This window comes from Canis lupus, chromosome 13 (assembly GCF_003254725.2).
Source record: "Canis lupus dingo isolate Sandy chromosome 13, ASM325472v2, whole genome shotgun sequence".
Taxonomy (NCBI): domain Eukaryota; kingdom Metazoa; phylum Chordata; class Mammalia; order Carnivora; family Canidae; genus Canis; species Canis lupus.
In genome coordinates this window covers 22,179,401-22,194,193 of record NC_064255.1, presented here as the reverse complement: position 1 = coordinate 22,194,193, position 14,793 = coordinate 22,179,401, and the positions used below count along the sequence as shown (strand labels likewise).

Here is a 14,793-nt window from a genome sequence, read left to right as displayed (position 1 = left end):
TGGGTAAGGGAGAGAGTGAGCATGATGCCACTATAGTGGGAGCTTTGCTGGTCTTTCACAGAGCTCTTGAGCAGGGAGGCAATGGAACCAGGTCCTTGTGCCCCACACCAAGCAACCCAGTGGACACCAGCTGTGTCCCAGGAGCATTTGCAACCTGGGGTAAGGCAACTCCTTGGAGGGCCATTCCTGGGAAAGGACTCAGCTGTGGGCAGCCAGTAGGCAAGAGTTGGAATGGGTAGTCTCGGTCCTGAAGAGGGCATCTGGGGAAATGCACCACGGCATCCGGGACAGTCCCTTTAAGATGGTAGGTCCTCAAGAGTATCCCAATATCCTGGGACCATTGTCTGGTCTCAAAGAGTAATATGTGGTTCAGCCAGGTTTCCAATCCACAAACAAGTTTTTGCACATGTGTTCTTTTCCATTTGGTTCCATTCAACATTTAGAATGAATGAGGTCTCTTTAGAAAGAGTGCGGAGGGAGACCAGATCTTCCCTGTGCCAAGCAAACACCACGACCTTCTCTCCAGGGGTTGCCGTAGGCAGGAAATAGCAGAAAGATGGGCATGGTGCTGTATCTGGCAGGCTCCTCCTTCCTTTCCACAAGCCCTGGAATGAAGGCATTGTCCATTGTCCACGCTTGTATGGCAAGGAGTTGAGGGCACCAACCCAAATAGCACAAGAAATGGAAAGACAGATTCCCCAGAAGAGAAAGAACTGAAAAAACAGTCCTGGAAGTTAAAAAATGTGCTCAATCCGCCAAATTGTGTGTGTGTGTGTGTGTGTGTGTGTGTGTGTGTGTGTGTGTTGGGGAGGGTGCTAAAAAATTTTTTTGAACAATGTCAGCAATTGATTTTTTTCATCCATACTCATTTTGCATTCAAATTAGCAGGACCTCTACTGTGATGTACAGAAGCCTAAACATTCTTAGTGTCACTCCTGACCCACACTGAACACACATGGATGACTGTCCTTAGGGCTCAAAAGAGGAATCTCTTAAGTAGATGGAGAGAACCACTAACAGCCTGACTCAGAGGTTCCGAATCCTTTCTGTGCTTGCCTCACAGAGAATCAGGAAAATACCAGAATGCAGTCACAGGATTATATTAATCTTCATTACTATTAATCATTAATGGCAATAAACCACTATTAATATTATTAATAGTAATAAAGCTGTTCAATTCTCTAACATTTAGTTGGCCCTACCCAGGCTGGGGATCGTGCTAGGTGTGGGGATCAGAGGTAAAAAGGTCCAGTTCCTGCTCTTAAGAAGCTTAAAGTCCATGGTAGATACACACAAATCAACAGATTCGGTTATGATAAAGATAAAAACCACCGGAGGGAAGAGGGCACAGGGCAAGAAAGAGTCACACCCCTGGAGACGAGGACCATGAAATGCAGGACTTCGGTGTACCCCAGTGGTAGCAAACTTAAAAGTGATTAGAATAACCTCCAGTATAAACCACACAAATCATAGAGCATGACTTCAGCTGTATTTTCTAGACCCTCCCACCCCTACTCATACCTGACTCATAAAGATGCCCGTTTATAGCTAAATTTGAGACCAAATGACTCCACCTGTTGCGGCCTGTGGGGCAGCACTCCTCCAGCGAGCTCCCCCCACCACATGCATCAGAATCATCCATGCAGAGGCACGTGAAAATGCAGTTTCGGGCCCCATTCCAGGTTACCTATTAGGATCTCCAAGAATGGAGCCCGGAAGCCACACTTTCACAAGCTCCCCCAAGGGATGGTCTTCTCCTCACAGTGGCTGGCTCCCCTGCCTTCCACGTGCCACAGCTTCATCCCCACATTGCCCCTGGCTACCCTCACCCAAACTCTTGAGGGATTCCTGCTGCCGCTACAACAGATGTTATTCACCAGGCATGGATTGTACACAATAGAAAAGTTGAGGATTCTCTTCTAGAATATCAAAAAGAAGGAATGTCAGGGGAGAAGACACCTCTGAAGGCTGACATGAGGCAGACAATCATTTCCACATCAACAAGTCCTGCACTGAGGGGAGTTCTTAACTGAGTCTCAAGTATGCTATTCCCCAAATTGACAGGTTCTCCCCACAACCACCACCAAAATTTTTTGACATTTCACAGCCTATGGCTCTACATCCTACCTATAGAGGAGAAAAATGAAATGTATCGGATTAAATACAATTAAGACTACTTACTAAAGGGAAAAATTTCACCTTTCTTCCAATGTCAATTTGTAATATATATATATCCAACAGCTTTTGGATTGTTCTTGGGATAAAGAGATCTGACACCTGGGCCTGGGCTTTTCTTTTCCACGGAGACTTTGGCGGATTCCACACGGCCTATAAAAGAAAGAAACAGACCCCCTCCTCCCCAGCCTAGACAGTGCTTCCCTAACCCTGTTCCTCCCCAATGCTCATAAGTAAGAATCAATCGTGTAGGCAATTGCCTAGAAAACAAAATTTCCCATCACAGGACGTATGAAAGGTGCACGTTCCACACTTACACTGAGCGTATTACTCGTTACGAATCACACAGCATCAAAAACGTTAAGTGTCCTAGGTAAATGTCAACACCTAAAGAGTAAATGGTTCATTCCCCCCAAAGCATTTGTCACCATGGGCATATCGTGCCCCAGCCTTGGGAGGCGGGGAGAGGAAAGATGATTATTCCCCAGGAGTAGAGACGCACTCTCTGGCCTGACTGGCGAGTCCAAGCTATGCCTCACTAGTTTGTGGATTAGATCAAAGCAAGGAGAGGACCCTAGCAGGAGCATAGGAAGGTGGTCCGAGGACACCATCGAACATTCCATCGCGCCGCATCCCAGATCCAGAGCTAAAAGAGAATGTGGAGCACTTGGAAAAGGTTCCGAGATGAGACTCACAGAGCAAAGCCAGTGAGGAAAAACAAAGGAAGGAAAGGTTGTTAAGCGCAGGAAAGCAGGCCGCAGTCCAGCAGAGTGAGTCTTCAAGATTCTGAAGCTTTATTCTGGCAGAGTGGCCTGCCAATCTGTGGGTCCCCCCCTGAACCCCCAAAGCCAGCATCAGAGAGTTCATTTAGACAAGACATGTTGCTTTGGCCCCTAAGAATCACGAAGTTGGCAGGGAAAGCCTGAGGGAGGCCACAGCCTTCCTCCTCCCCCCATGGGTCTCCAGGGACCAGCAGGGGGTACGCTGAAGGGGTTTAGACAGTCCTTGGTTGAAGAGCCCAGGTGCCCTGACCCAAGGGAACCTTCTAGATCCCATCAGAGGGTGAATCTGCACCCTGCAAAGCTCTATCTCATGCCTGAGTCAGCTCAAGGGTGGCAAGGGGACACCCCGGGCCAGCTCGGCCCCATCGGAGGGCCTCCCCGGGCCACGACCGGTTCGAGCCTCACCTCCTTTTGTCCCCTGTCCGCCCAGTGAGGTGTGCCCGGGACCAGGAGGGCTATTTCGCCGACCGTCTGTACAAGTCCATGAAGGGCACGGGCACCGATGAGGAGACGCTAATTCACATCATCGTGACCAGGGCCGAGGTAAGACGGCCGCCGGCTGCCCCTTCTCCTTTGGCCACTGCTGATGTCATCCACAAATAGTTTTTCTTAAGCTCCCATTTACAGGAAAAGTAAGACAGAGAGACAGCCCTTGCCTTCTCAGACTTTGTGGAAGACACTGTGCCATGCTGCAACCTGTTTCTTCTTATAAAAATACAGGAATGATAGTTGCTTCTCTTCTGGCCTGCACATAGGGGACCTGGCCGGGCCTTTCTGGGTAGTGCCACCACGCTCGGCCCCATTTTAAGGAGGACAGAGCAGAGACACTGGAAGGTTGACAGCTGATGAGGCCACCCAGCAGGGGACGATGAGCCAGTGACTGCCTAGCTCCCCGGCTGGGCCTGCAGTTGAACACACCACGGAAGCCCAGTTTTGCACAAGACGCGTATCAGTACAGGACAATATTTCTGAACCTTTTTTTTTTTTTTAATTACCAATCATCCTGCTAAGGGGCCTCTTGGGACCCAGTTTTTTCCCTAATCACCATTCCCCCCAAAACATTACCACCACAGATACACTATTATGTCTGTTTATGCTCCCTATATGCATATTCCATTATGTTCTGTATGTATATATTGTGTCCTGTAAATATATATATTCTGTTAGGTTCTTTTTAAAATTTAAATTCAATTAATTAACATACAGTGCATTATTTCATTTCAGAGATAGTTTAGTGATTCATCAGTTGCATAGAACACCCCATGCTCATTCCATCACGTGTCCTCCTTTATTCTGCTATGTTCTATATATACATGTGTGTGTATATTTATATATGTACTTTCACATAAAAAGATTAAAGTTCTTTTTGCCCTCTAATGCACTTTTGCCCTGTTGGGAGCAGCAATGTCACCCTTCTTTGGGATGCCCAAGTATAAGAAAGAGGGAGCTGAGTAGCCCAAAGCTTGGGAGCACCTGTCAAGATTCAGGGCAGATTCTTTGGAACAAGGGGCCCCAGAGAGAAGGAGGGACAAGATTTAGGGGAAGTGGCATTTCATCCATAGTAGGAGAAGACTTGCAGAATGAAGCACTTGAAAGATCACAGACATCTTCCTTCAAAAAATTGTTAATCGAAGGGGACAATCCCAACCCCAGTCCTGTCCCAAGGCCTTCGACAAATAATATTTAACATCTGACACTGCTTTAAAATATAATTTAGCAACAACGTCATTCTTTCGTTTTTATGCCTATTCTTGGAATTTCTCCTCCTCCTCCACTATTCAGTTTTCTTCTCCCTTCCAGCCCATTTCTCTTGCTCCCACCTCCTTCCCTTCCACAGTCTCTCTGCCACTCTCCTGAGTTCTCTCTTTGTCCTCCCCTGTCTCCCCAGATCTCTGCAGTCTCTGTCTCTCTGTGCCTTAGTAACTCACCACCCCCACACCCCCACCAAAGTCTCAGGAGATCCTGAGGCTCAAGGAAGCAGGAGCAAGATGGAGCAGGACGGGGAATTCTGAAAGACCCCAGGGGATTGGATCACTCTGGAGGGTTCACCAGGGCTCTGTGTTCACTCCAACGTGAGCCATGGAGTGTACATTCCAAGATGCGCTGTCCCATCTTAGGATTGGCCACATGTCCTGGGTCATCTCCACATGTGGACCATTCACTCAGAATGCTTCAGGCTCAGTGAGATGTATTGGCTGGATCCCCTAATCCCCTAAAACCACTTGGTACTAGAAGGGAGCCCCAGTGTGCCCTGTCCCTGCTCCCCTTACTGCCCCCCACCATCCTGCCCCTCCCCCAGCTAAGTAGTGGAGCCAGGGGGTGCGGGGAACACACACCATCCTGCTCAAGTCTCCCCCCGCTCAGCGTCCATTTTGCACAATCCTTCATTCTCCTGCCTTCTGCTCTTATCTTCTTTTTATTTATTTTTTAAATAAATTTATTTTTTATTGGAGTTCAATTTGCCAACATATAGAATAACACCCAGTGCTCATCCCATCAAGTGCCCCCCTCAGTGCCTGTCACCCAGTCACCTCCACCCCCCGCCCATCTCCCCTTCCACCACCCCTAGTTCGTTTCCCAAAGTTAGGAGTCTTTCATGTTCTGTCTCCCTCTCTATTTCCCACTCATTTTTTCTCCTTTCCCTTTTATTCCCTTTCACTATTTTTTATATTCCCCAAATGAATGAGACCATATAGTGTTTGTCCTTCTCCGATTGACTCACTTCACTCAGCATAATACCCTCCAGTTCCATCCACGTCGAAGCAAATGGTGGGTATTTGTCGTTTCTAATGGCTGAGGAATATTCCATTGTATACATAGACCACAGCTTCTTTATCCATTCATCTGTCGGTGGACACCGAGGCTCCTTCCACAGTTTAGCTATTGTGGACATTGCTGCTAGAAACATCGGGGTGCAGGTGTCCCGGCATTTCATTGCATCTGTATCTTTGGGGTTCTCATCTTCTTTCTCTCTTAGTTCATCCCTCCAATAAAGGCAGGAGGAAAAAGTATCAGAAACCTGGGTGATGGTCTGTGGATCTGTCTAGAATGCGCAACAGAGTCTAAATTTTTAAAAATTAAGAACACAACTTGTTAAAGAGAGCTCTGTGCTTCTTTTATGAGACACACTGTGTTCTCTCTGTACTTACATCTTTTCTGGTGCAGGTATTGTCTCCCTTACTAGGTCCTAGGAGTGTTCAGAGCAGAACAATCTTTTTATTTGTTTTTCGTCTGCGTCCTCTGCCCATCTCCAGTGCCTGGGTCTTCCAGGTTATCAATGAATTACATTCAAAATAAGTCCTACAAATTGTAATTGATTTGAATTTTTAAAAAGATTTTATTTATTTATTCATGAGATACACAGAGAGAGAGAGAGAGGCAGAGACACAGGCAGAGGGAGAAGCAGGCTCCATGCAGGGAGCCCAACATGGGACTTGATCCCAGGACTCCAGGTGGACCGAAGGCGGCGCTAAACCGCTGAGCCACCCGGGTTGCCCCTTGATTTAAATTTTGTTGATTGGCACTAATAGCCTTGCTGATCCGGGTACAAGAGGGGGAAAAAAAGAGCTTCATTTCAAATCTCTGTGTTGATAATTTTCTTAACCCCATACCAAGGTTCTGGCCTGCAGGCAGCCTCTTTTTGTGTACAGGCTTGCTACCTAAGAATGATTTGTTTTTAGATGATGGTAAAAAAAAAAAAAAATCAGAAAAATCACCTGAAATTCCAGTTTTGGTATCCATAAATAAATTTATACTGGGAGATAGGTAGATAGATAGATGATAGATAAATGATAGATAGATAAATAGATGATAGATAGATAGATAGATAGATAGATAGATAGATAGATAGATTCACCTCTGCAACCTTTGGGGAGCTGGACTCCACTTCCCCTTTCCCATTCATAAAATAAGAATAGTAATAGCCCATATTGCAAAAGGTTGTTTTGAGGCATAAATGAACAAATGAATATAATGTATTCAGAGCCGTACCTGCCTGCATTCATTGTGAACTTACTATAAATGTTCTTGTCTTTGTTGCTATTGTCATTTCTCCTCCAGGTGGACCTTCAGGGATAAAAGCAAAGTTCCAAGAGAAGTATCAGAAGTCCCTCTCGGACATGGTTCGCTCAGACACCTCTGGGGACTTCCAGAAACTGCTGGTGGCCCTCTTGCACTGAACCAAGCCAGCATGGTGGAAGCACATGGAGAAGCCACCTTTGTCAAGAGTCCATTTCAACCCAGATTTGCAAATGTGACCCCAGCACAAAAAGTATTGAAGAATCCTGGCTTCCTTTCTTGGCAGCCTGAATGCTGTGGCCAGGCCAAGCTGTTTAGAAGGGCAGCAGCCTCAAAACGCTTGGGCAGATCACCCTGAATGCTGGCTTAGCAGGTCCCTGAGCAGCCTCTCTGCTTGCCTCTAGCATGGCAAACTGAATGCTTTCTGAACACAAATGAGATTAGCTGTTGATGAAAGAAACTGCACTTGTAATAAAACATTCAGAAGAATAGGTATCGCACAGAGTGGGTAGAGACTGAATGGTTAAGGTACAGGGAAGACAAAATTAATCAGTTGATCAATTTTCCTTCTGTGGGGGGGTCTGGGTGGCTCAGTCGGTTAAGGGTCTGCCTTGAGCTCAAGTCATGATCTTGGGGTCCTGGGACCAAGCCCCATGTCGGGCTCCCTGCTCAGCAGGGAGTCTGCTTCTCTCTCCCTCTGCCCCTTCTCTCCACTCGCACTCCACTTGTGTGTGTGTGTGTGTGCGTGCACGCACATGCTCTCTCTCTCTCTCTCCAAAATAAATAAATAAATAAAATCTTCAATAAATTTTTTCCCTTCCATGTGTTCAATTTCAAATCCTCAATGGTAATTCAAGTGGGAGATGCCCCCCATCAGCTGCTTTCCCAAAGACTGGGTCGATTAGTTTGGGCTCTTGTCCTGGAAGTTTATGACTTGTGAAATTCAAATATATGTGGGAAATGTAAATAATAACTTTTGTTAATAATCACCAACGACAGCAATGAAGGCTAGCAGCAAGGAAACAACTGAGGTGTCCATGTGAAATGTGAGTAGGGGTAAAAGTCACTGATCTGTTAACCTGGTACAAACAAGTCTTCTTGCTGCCTTAGATGTTTCACCCACTTGATTCTTACATCTGATCTTCAAATACAGTTAGCCTGGGCACAGTGCCAACAAGATCAAGGTCAATAGTCTGACCCTCAAATGGATTGGTTCCACACCAATAGGATCTCTGTTCAAGATGTTTGTCTCATAGCCATGTGTTACTAGACATAAGGGGTCTGTCACAGAACATGGACCCTTTGATCCAGTCATCACGTTTATCATTCATCAAGTGATTATTTGTGCCTAGCACTGCTCAGTAGCACAGTTTCATGTTTAGTCCTCTCAACAGACCTATGAGGTTAATATTACTCCCATTTATCAGTTGAGGAAACTGAAGAGTTCATTCCTAGGCCAATAATGTAGACCCATGCCTCCATATTCGACAGAATGCTCTAAGTAAATTCATGCAGGCACAGCTCTCTCACAGCTCTTTGTTCATGAGCAAAAAGAACACACAACTCTGCCTGAAGGAACTGAGGAATGCTTCATCGAGATGCATTTGTGCTGGGTTTTGAAGAATGTATGAACGTTCTCCGGAGAAACAAAGTAAGTAAGAAGGCCAAAAGCAAAGGCTCAGAAGCACAAGGGAGCAGGATGTGTTCAGGAAGTGGTGAAATCCATTCTCCTGGGCATGGATGCGGTGAAGAGAGGGAGAGGGCTGGGGAGGCAGGCCATGAAGCCGTTGAAAAGTATGTTTGGATCACATTAGTGCTGGTTTTGCCTGCCAAGCGTGGGCTCAGTCCTTTGGGCAATGCGCGGTGGTGGTGGGGGGGGGGGGGGGGCCCACTGGAGATGTTCAAGTGAGTGAGAAATATGATCAGATTTGGGCCTTGACAATTGACTTGGTGGTGTAATCAACACACAGCAAAGAGGCCACACTCTCGGTATAAAGGTATATGTCATGGAGTGTCTTTCTAGTGGCTACGAAATGGTGACTGACGCATTGAGATGTTAACACCTGTGTCCTCCACACACAGGTTTATCTAACAGTCAGGGTTGTCATTATGAGCTCTCACACAGAAAAAGGTTTTCTAGAGCCAAGTTCAGTGACAGATCATACTCATGTTTACTTATTTGTTGCCAAAGCTGGTCTTTGCTTTTAAAAACAGAAACAAGACAACCAGTTTTTGGGACCTGAGCTCACAATAAGCATAGAAAAACAAACCGACAGGATGAAAGGGGATCTATTAACAACAGCCACTGTTTGAGATTGTTGAAGGCCACCAGCCACACGGTGAGGAGCAGGAAGTTTATTTCACAGGCGAGGAAACAGGCTGAGCAAGACGGAGAGGCCAAGGCATTTATTTGATCAAGGTCTCAACACAGGAAATGCTAGAACTCAAACCTAGGCTCTTCCAACGCTAATGCCTGAGCCCTTAGCCACACCAGCTCAGGGCCCGAGGGCTTTCCCCAAAACTTTACTGGGCAAGGCACCAGGTACCTCTTTCCATGGCTGCTGAGTGTTGCTCTCTGCTCACAAGCAAAGGTCCGTTTCTGGGGGCTTGACTGGGGACTGCCTCAGGAGAACCCTGGTCTGGCCTGTCCCAGGAATGTCCCACCCCATGGTAGACCAGGGATTTCCTCCTTTTCCTCTCCGCACACCCCAGCTCTGCACAGGTCCCACATCACCATTGCCCAAGCACCCTCTTCCCCGAGTGCTCAGAGGGCAGGGCCAGTCTGTGGAGGGGGTCCAGGGGAGAAAGAGAAGACAAAGTTAGAAGGAAGAGAGAGGGGAGAGCTACACTACCTTGTCACTCTCCCCCTGAGCAGCCCTATCCCCCTTCTCCTGAGCCACAGCTCCTCCCCAGATGTTTGAATAGAGGAGTCTGAACCCCACCTGTAGGTCCCATGGGTACATGTGTTTCCCCCATGAAATTCTTTTCCAGTCCCTCATTGGGCTCCCTAACACAGCTTACCCAGCCCGAGTCACCTGGACACAGTGGGTAACAGACCTTGGAGCACTTACCCAAGTGAACCAAAGCAGAAGCTGATGATCCCCGCTGAGGAGCAAAGGGAGTCCTCTCACCAACCGTGGGAGCTCCAGCCCCCTCCTCATTCCTCTCGGGAGCTCTGGGAGTCCCAAGTGGTTCTCTTCATGCAGGCCCACCCCTACCTTTGTGAGTCCCAGTTCATATCCCCTGCTTTTCCCCTCCCTGGGCGTGTGGGAGCTGATTTGTAGCATTTGTTGATTTCCAGGGTACAAATACTCCCACCATGGTCAATTTCAAACTATTGACACGATGTCACTGAACATGAAGTCTTGGAAAGATGAGCAGTAGCACACCAGCATGCAGTATCCCCACCATACAGATACAATAGATGTGAGTAACCTCAAGAGCATAGATGATAGGAGAACGTAGCAAATAATTAGGAAGTGATGAATTTTGAGTTTTTGCTACATTTGTATCAATATAATTTAATTGTGAGTTTATATGCTTTAATTTTTAATAGCCACTAGGTTTAATCAAATTCATAAAATTCCTGAAAAATTAATAACTGAATCTCATGAATCAATAGGAGCCAAGTCCAGCATGTCCAGCATGCCACTTGGTAAGGATCTTAACTCATTTCTTCCAGAGGACTCCTGAGACAATTTGCACCATGTCTCCAGGTACTCACATAAGAAATGATTATCTTGAATGCTCTTCCTCCCACTGGGTTACTACCTACAGTACATTTCAGGGTCACAATGAATAGTTGTGTACATTGTCTACTGCACAAGGCTGCCTGGCTGAGGGGATGTTTGGGACCTCAAATCCAGACCTAACTTCCCTATCAGCTTTTGCCTGCAGGGCTACAGCTAGAGAGGCAGCTAGCTGCTGCCTAGAGAGGGCGCCTTCTGCTAATCTGCACAGAGCTACCCTAGGGACTGGTCCTGGAATTCTAAGTAACCTCTTTTACCTATGAAGGACCATTCAAGAGGCTCTTCCCCGGACAAAACACCTTGTTACCAGTTTCTTATTCTAAATGTTTTAAGTTCTTCTCCTCTAGGCACCCCATATAGTCATATAACCAATCCTTACAAATGTTGAAAGTAAAGATTAGAGGGAAAGGAGATGGGAATGATGGTCCAGAAGATGAGACAAAGATTTTATCACATCCAAGGCGATAGATGATGAAGAAGCAGAAGAAAGCAGAAGAAGGCTACCCACATTGCCTTCAGGAAGACATAAGCCCCATCAGAATTACATGTGACAGCCCCTGGAAGATGCTGCCATCCTCACACAGAGGGCAATGTGTCTCTGTCCCAGCAGTGCAGAGTATGACGCCTCCAGTGGCAAAAGACCAATGCATAAGACTCCTCAGGCTGCAAACAAACTATTTCTCAGACACATTACAGGCAATAAAAATGCCTCAGATAAGCCCCCAGAAACTAGATAAGCCAAGAAAGAAGGGTGCCAGAAAACCAGAAATGGTATTCAACTCTTCATGTCAACAAGCAAGATCTACCACATTGAATTCAGAGAGATGTCAAGGCTGCCTGTTTGTGCCACTGCAATTTCTTGCACAATCAGGACATAAGGTGCAGACCAGTATGTTGGGTCTGGAAATAGAGAACATAGGGTCAGGAAAAAGAAGTAGCCAGGGGCAGGGGCAGAGATGCGGGTGCTTCAAAATAAACTTTTAATTTAATATGATTTTATGTTCTGTAAATTTTAGACTTACATAAAAGTTGTGACTATATTACAGAGCTTCTATATTCCCCACTCCTAGTGTCTCACATCTCTAACATCAATATGGAACACTTGTCATGACTTATGAACTAATATCGATACATTATAATTGAGTAAAGCCCATACATTATTCACATTTTTAAAAAAGATTTTATTTATTTATTTGTTCATGAGACAGACAGGGAGAGAGGCAGAGACACAGGCAGAGGGAGAAGCAGGCTCCCTGTGAGGAGCCTGATGCAGGATTCTATCCCAGGACCCTGGCGTCATGACCTGAGCCAAAGGCAGACACTCAACCACTGAGCCACCCAGGTGCCCCACGTTATTTACATTTCTGTAGTTTTTACCTAATGTATAGTATCAGATTAGTTACCTGAAGCACAAAATAAATATTCCTAAGTCTATACTGATATAAGTAAATTATTGCATAAATAAATAAATGGGGAGAACAGACAACCTCCTGAACAGAAGAATTCCAAATAATTTATGGATTCCCATGAGAATATCACATTGCATTTAGTTTTTGTGTCCCTTTAGGTTCCTCTAGACCATGACAGCCCTGACAGTAGACTGTCCCTCAATTTGGATTCATCTGATGTTTTTCTCATGATTAGACTGGGAGTTGGGGGGAAGATCACAGAGGGAAAGTGCCATTCCCACCTTGTCATATCAAAGGTAACTTCTATCAACATGACTTATCACTGTTGATGTTGACATTGACCATCTTCACTGGGCTCATTAAAAGAAAGTCACTGTGCATGGCTCACACTTAAGGGGTAGGGAATTACACTCCACATCCTTGAATGGGGAGTATCTACATAAATTATTTGGGATTATTCTATTCAGGAGGTTTGTCTGTTCTCCCCATTTATTTAGTTGTTTGTTTATTTATTTACTTATTTATTTATATTGGTATAGAGTTAAGAATATTTACTTTGTACTCTGGGTACAAATCCAATACTATATTATCTATTCTGCTGCTCAAATTGTTTCAGCTTTTTCTACTGAGAGTTCATTCAGTTGGTTCCTGTGTCCCTTTGACATACTCCCTCACTTTACTTTTTGAGTACTTCTTTAATTTCTGGCAATATTAGACACTGCAGGTTCATCTTGCATATTCCCCTCCTTAACCCTAGAACTTGCCTTTGCTCCAAGGAGCTCTGGTTCCTTCTATGAGAGAATGGTATTAGAAACCAAGATCTGAGTACTAGGTGTGCTCATTGCTACCGGGGTGTCATTGCTTCTAGGCTCATTTGGTGGGAAGTGCTAGGAAATATAAGCGCATATACTAAGCCAGGTATATACACATACCTGTATACATACATGTAGATGGATGACATAGATATAGATGCAAACAAAGACAGAGATCCATTTATACTTCTATTAAGTTAGACACAAGTTCATACCATGTCAACTTTCAACCAGTACTATGTGTTTCATGCTAGAAGGGGGACTTCGACATCTTAAAAATAATATAAGGAGGCAAGATATGGGGAAAGGAGCTCCTAGCCAAAGGATCCATGGGAAGAATCAAAGCAAACCACACAGTGCCCTGCATGTACTACTGGTTGTATTTCCATTCTGAATGGCTAAGATGTGCCCAGGTCTGGGGAGAAAGTCTGGTCCTTTTTCCTGAGTGGTCCTCTGACCTCCTCCAATACCAGCTACTCAAGGAATTGTCCTTAGGTTTCGAAGAGGATGTTCCATGGCTCTTTTATGACTAAGCCAGAAACACTGACATCTTATGTTCCTAAGGTAACCAACCTTTAATGAGTTCAAAATGTGTTCAACCAATGTTGATACCACACAAGGGAAAGGGGGAGCAAGACCATCTTCAGTGTCAGAATCAAGAGACAGTGGGCTCTTATGCCAGTCTCTCCTGGTAATGATTTTTGGCCCCCAATCAGGGTCACTTCAGGATTGCTTAGAACAAGGATGTCTTAGGGCAAAAGAGCTCTGAGGCATTTTTAAACTCTGAGCTAGAAGACAAAAAGCACTGGTTTTGCATCATTCCTCACTGTGAGTAATGTGGGCCAGGATAATATGACTCAGAAACCAAAATGGACACACTAATTGGCTGAACTCTGAACTCAATCCAAGTATTGATTTTTGTTTTTTATTGCACTGCAAACAAAATCAAAGTTATTGTTTTTAAAATCCTACTGGGCCAATTCAAATTAGAACTAGTCTTTGGAAAAGGTTGAACCAGAAGAAAAAAAGAATCAGAAAAGCGAAGTCATTTCTGTAAAAGTATTTCATTCACTTCAAGTGTCTGCATACACAGATATGCACTGTATATGTATTTCTTTCAGTTGTAGCTCTTTGAACTGAATCTCACTTAACCTATTAGCGAGATTAACCAACATGTCCCATGCTCTCTACAGAGTCTATTGAAGTGTCTACCAGTCTCTGAAGTCTGGTGGCTAGTGCAGGACTAGATGGGAAGTCCTCTGACTTCTAGTGGATCATGCATTTTGCAAGAGTGCCTTGTATTTGTCCCAAATATGTTTATATCTATTGCTCTTACTATTCTAATTATATAATTTAGTTAGATAGAAAAGAAGCTGATGAACTATAATTGCAAAAAGAAGGACTTCTTGCTTCTATGAGCACTAAATTGAACGCTTTGGAAAGACCTGATAAAGGTGTGTTGCATTTAAAGGAAAAAGAATAAATGACAACTCTGTACATTTGAATGGTTTATATGAAAAATAAAATTAAGCTATATATGTTTTACTGTAATGATTCTCTGCTTTCAGTTTAAATATAAATGACCAGTTGCCTTTCCCTAGTGTATCAAAAGATGTGAGTACACACATCTTTTCTTCCTTCTGAAACACTGATTTGTCTATGATGATCATAGTCTTTTTTGCTGGTCAAAGATCTATAAGGCACTGCCATCAACTCCCACAAATCCCAATACCTAGCCCTCTGCACAGTGACTAATAGGAGAAGGAAAGGCCAGGGAGAGACTTCAGGTGGCTCCACTCACAGACCATGTCATTTACAAATAAGTGGAGGAGCCATACCTACCTCACAG

At 44.9% G+C, this 14,793-nt stretch overlaps 1 protein-coding gene across 4 annotated transcripts in view; it reads left to right on the top strand.

Annotated features, from left to right (window-relative positions):
• The window catches only part of ANXA13 (annexin A13), a 50,215-nt gene extending 42,429 nt beyond the window's left edge, over positions 1-7,786 (top strand). For 3 of the 4 annotated variants that reach the window (XM_049092700.1, XM_049092702.1, XM_049092701.1), the window contains 2 exons: positions 3,388-3,500; positions 3,713-3,754. In XM_049092700.1, coding sequence (XP_048948657.1) covers positions 3,388-3,500; positions 3,713-3,739 — 140 coding nt within the window. In that variant the 3' untranslated portion in view covers positions 3,740-3,754. Of the gene's footprint in view, positions 1-3,387; positions 3,501-3,712; positions 3,755-7,016 lie in introns of those variants that run through there. The other variant, XM_025451059.3, reaches the window with a different exon arrangement.
• The last annotated feature ends 7,007 nt before the right edge of the window (positions 7,787-14,793 follow it).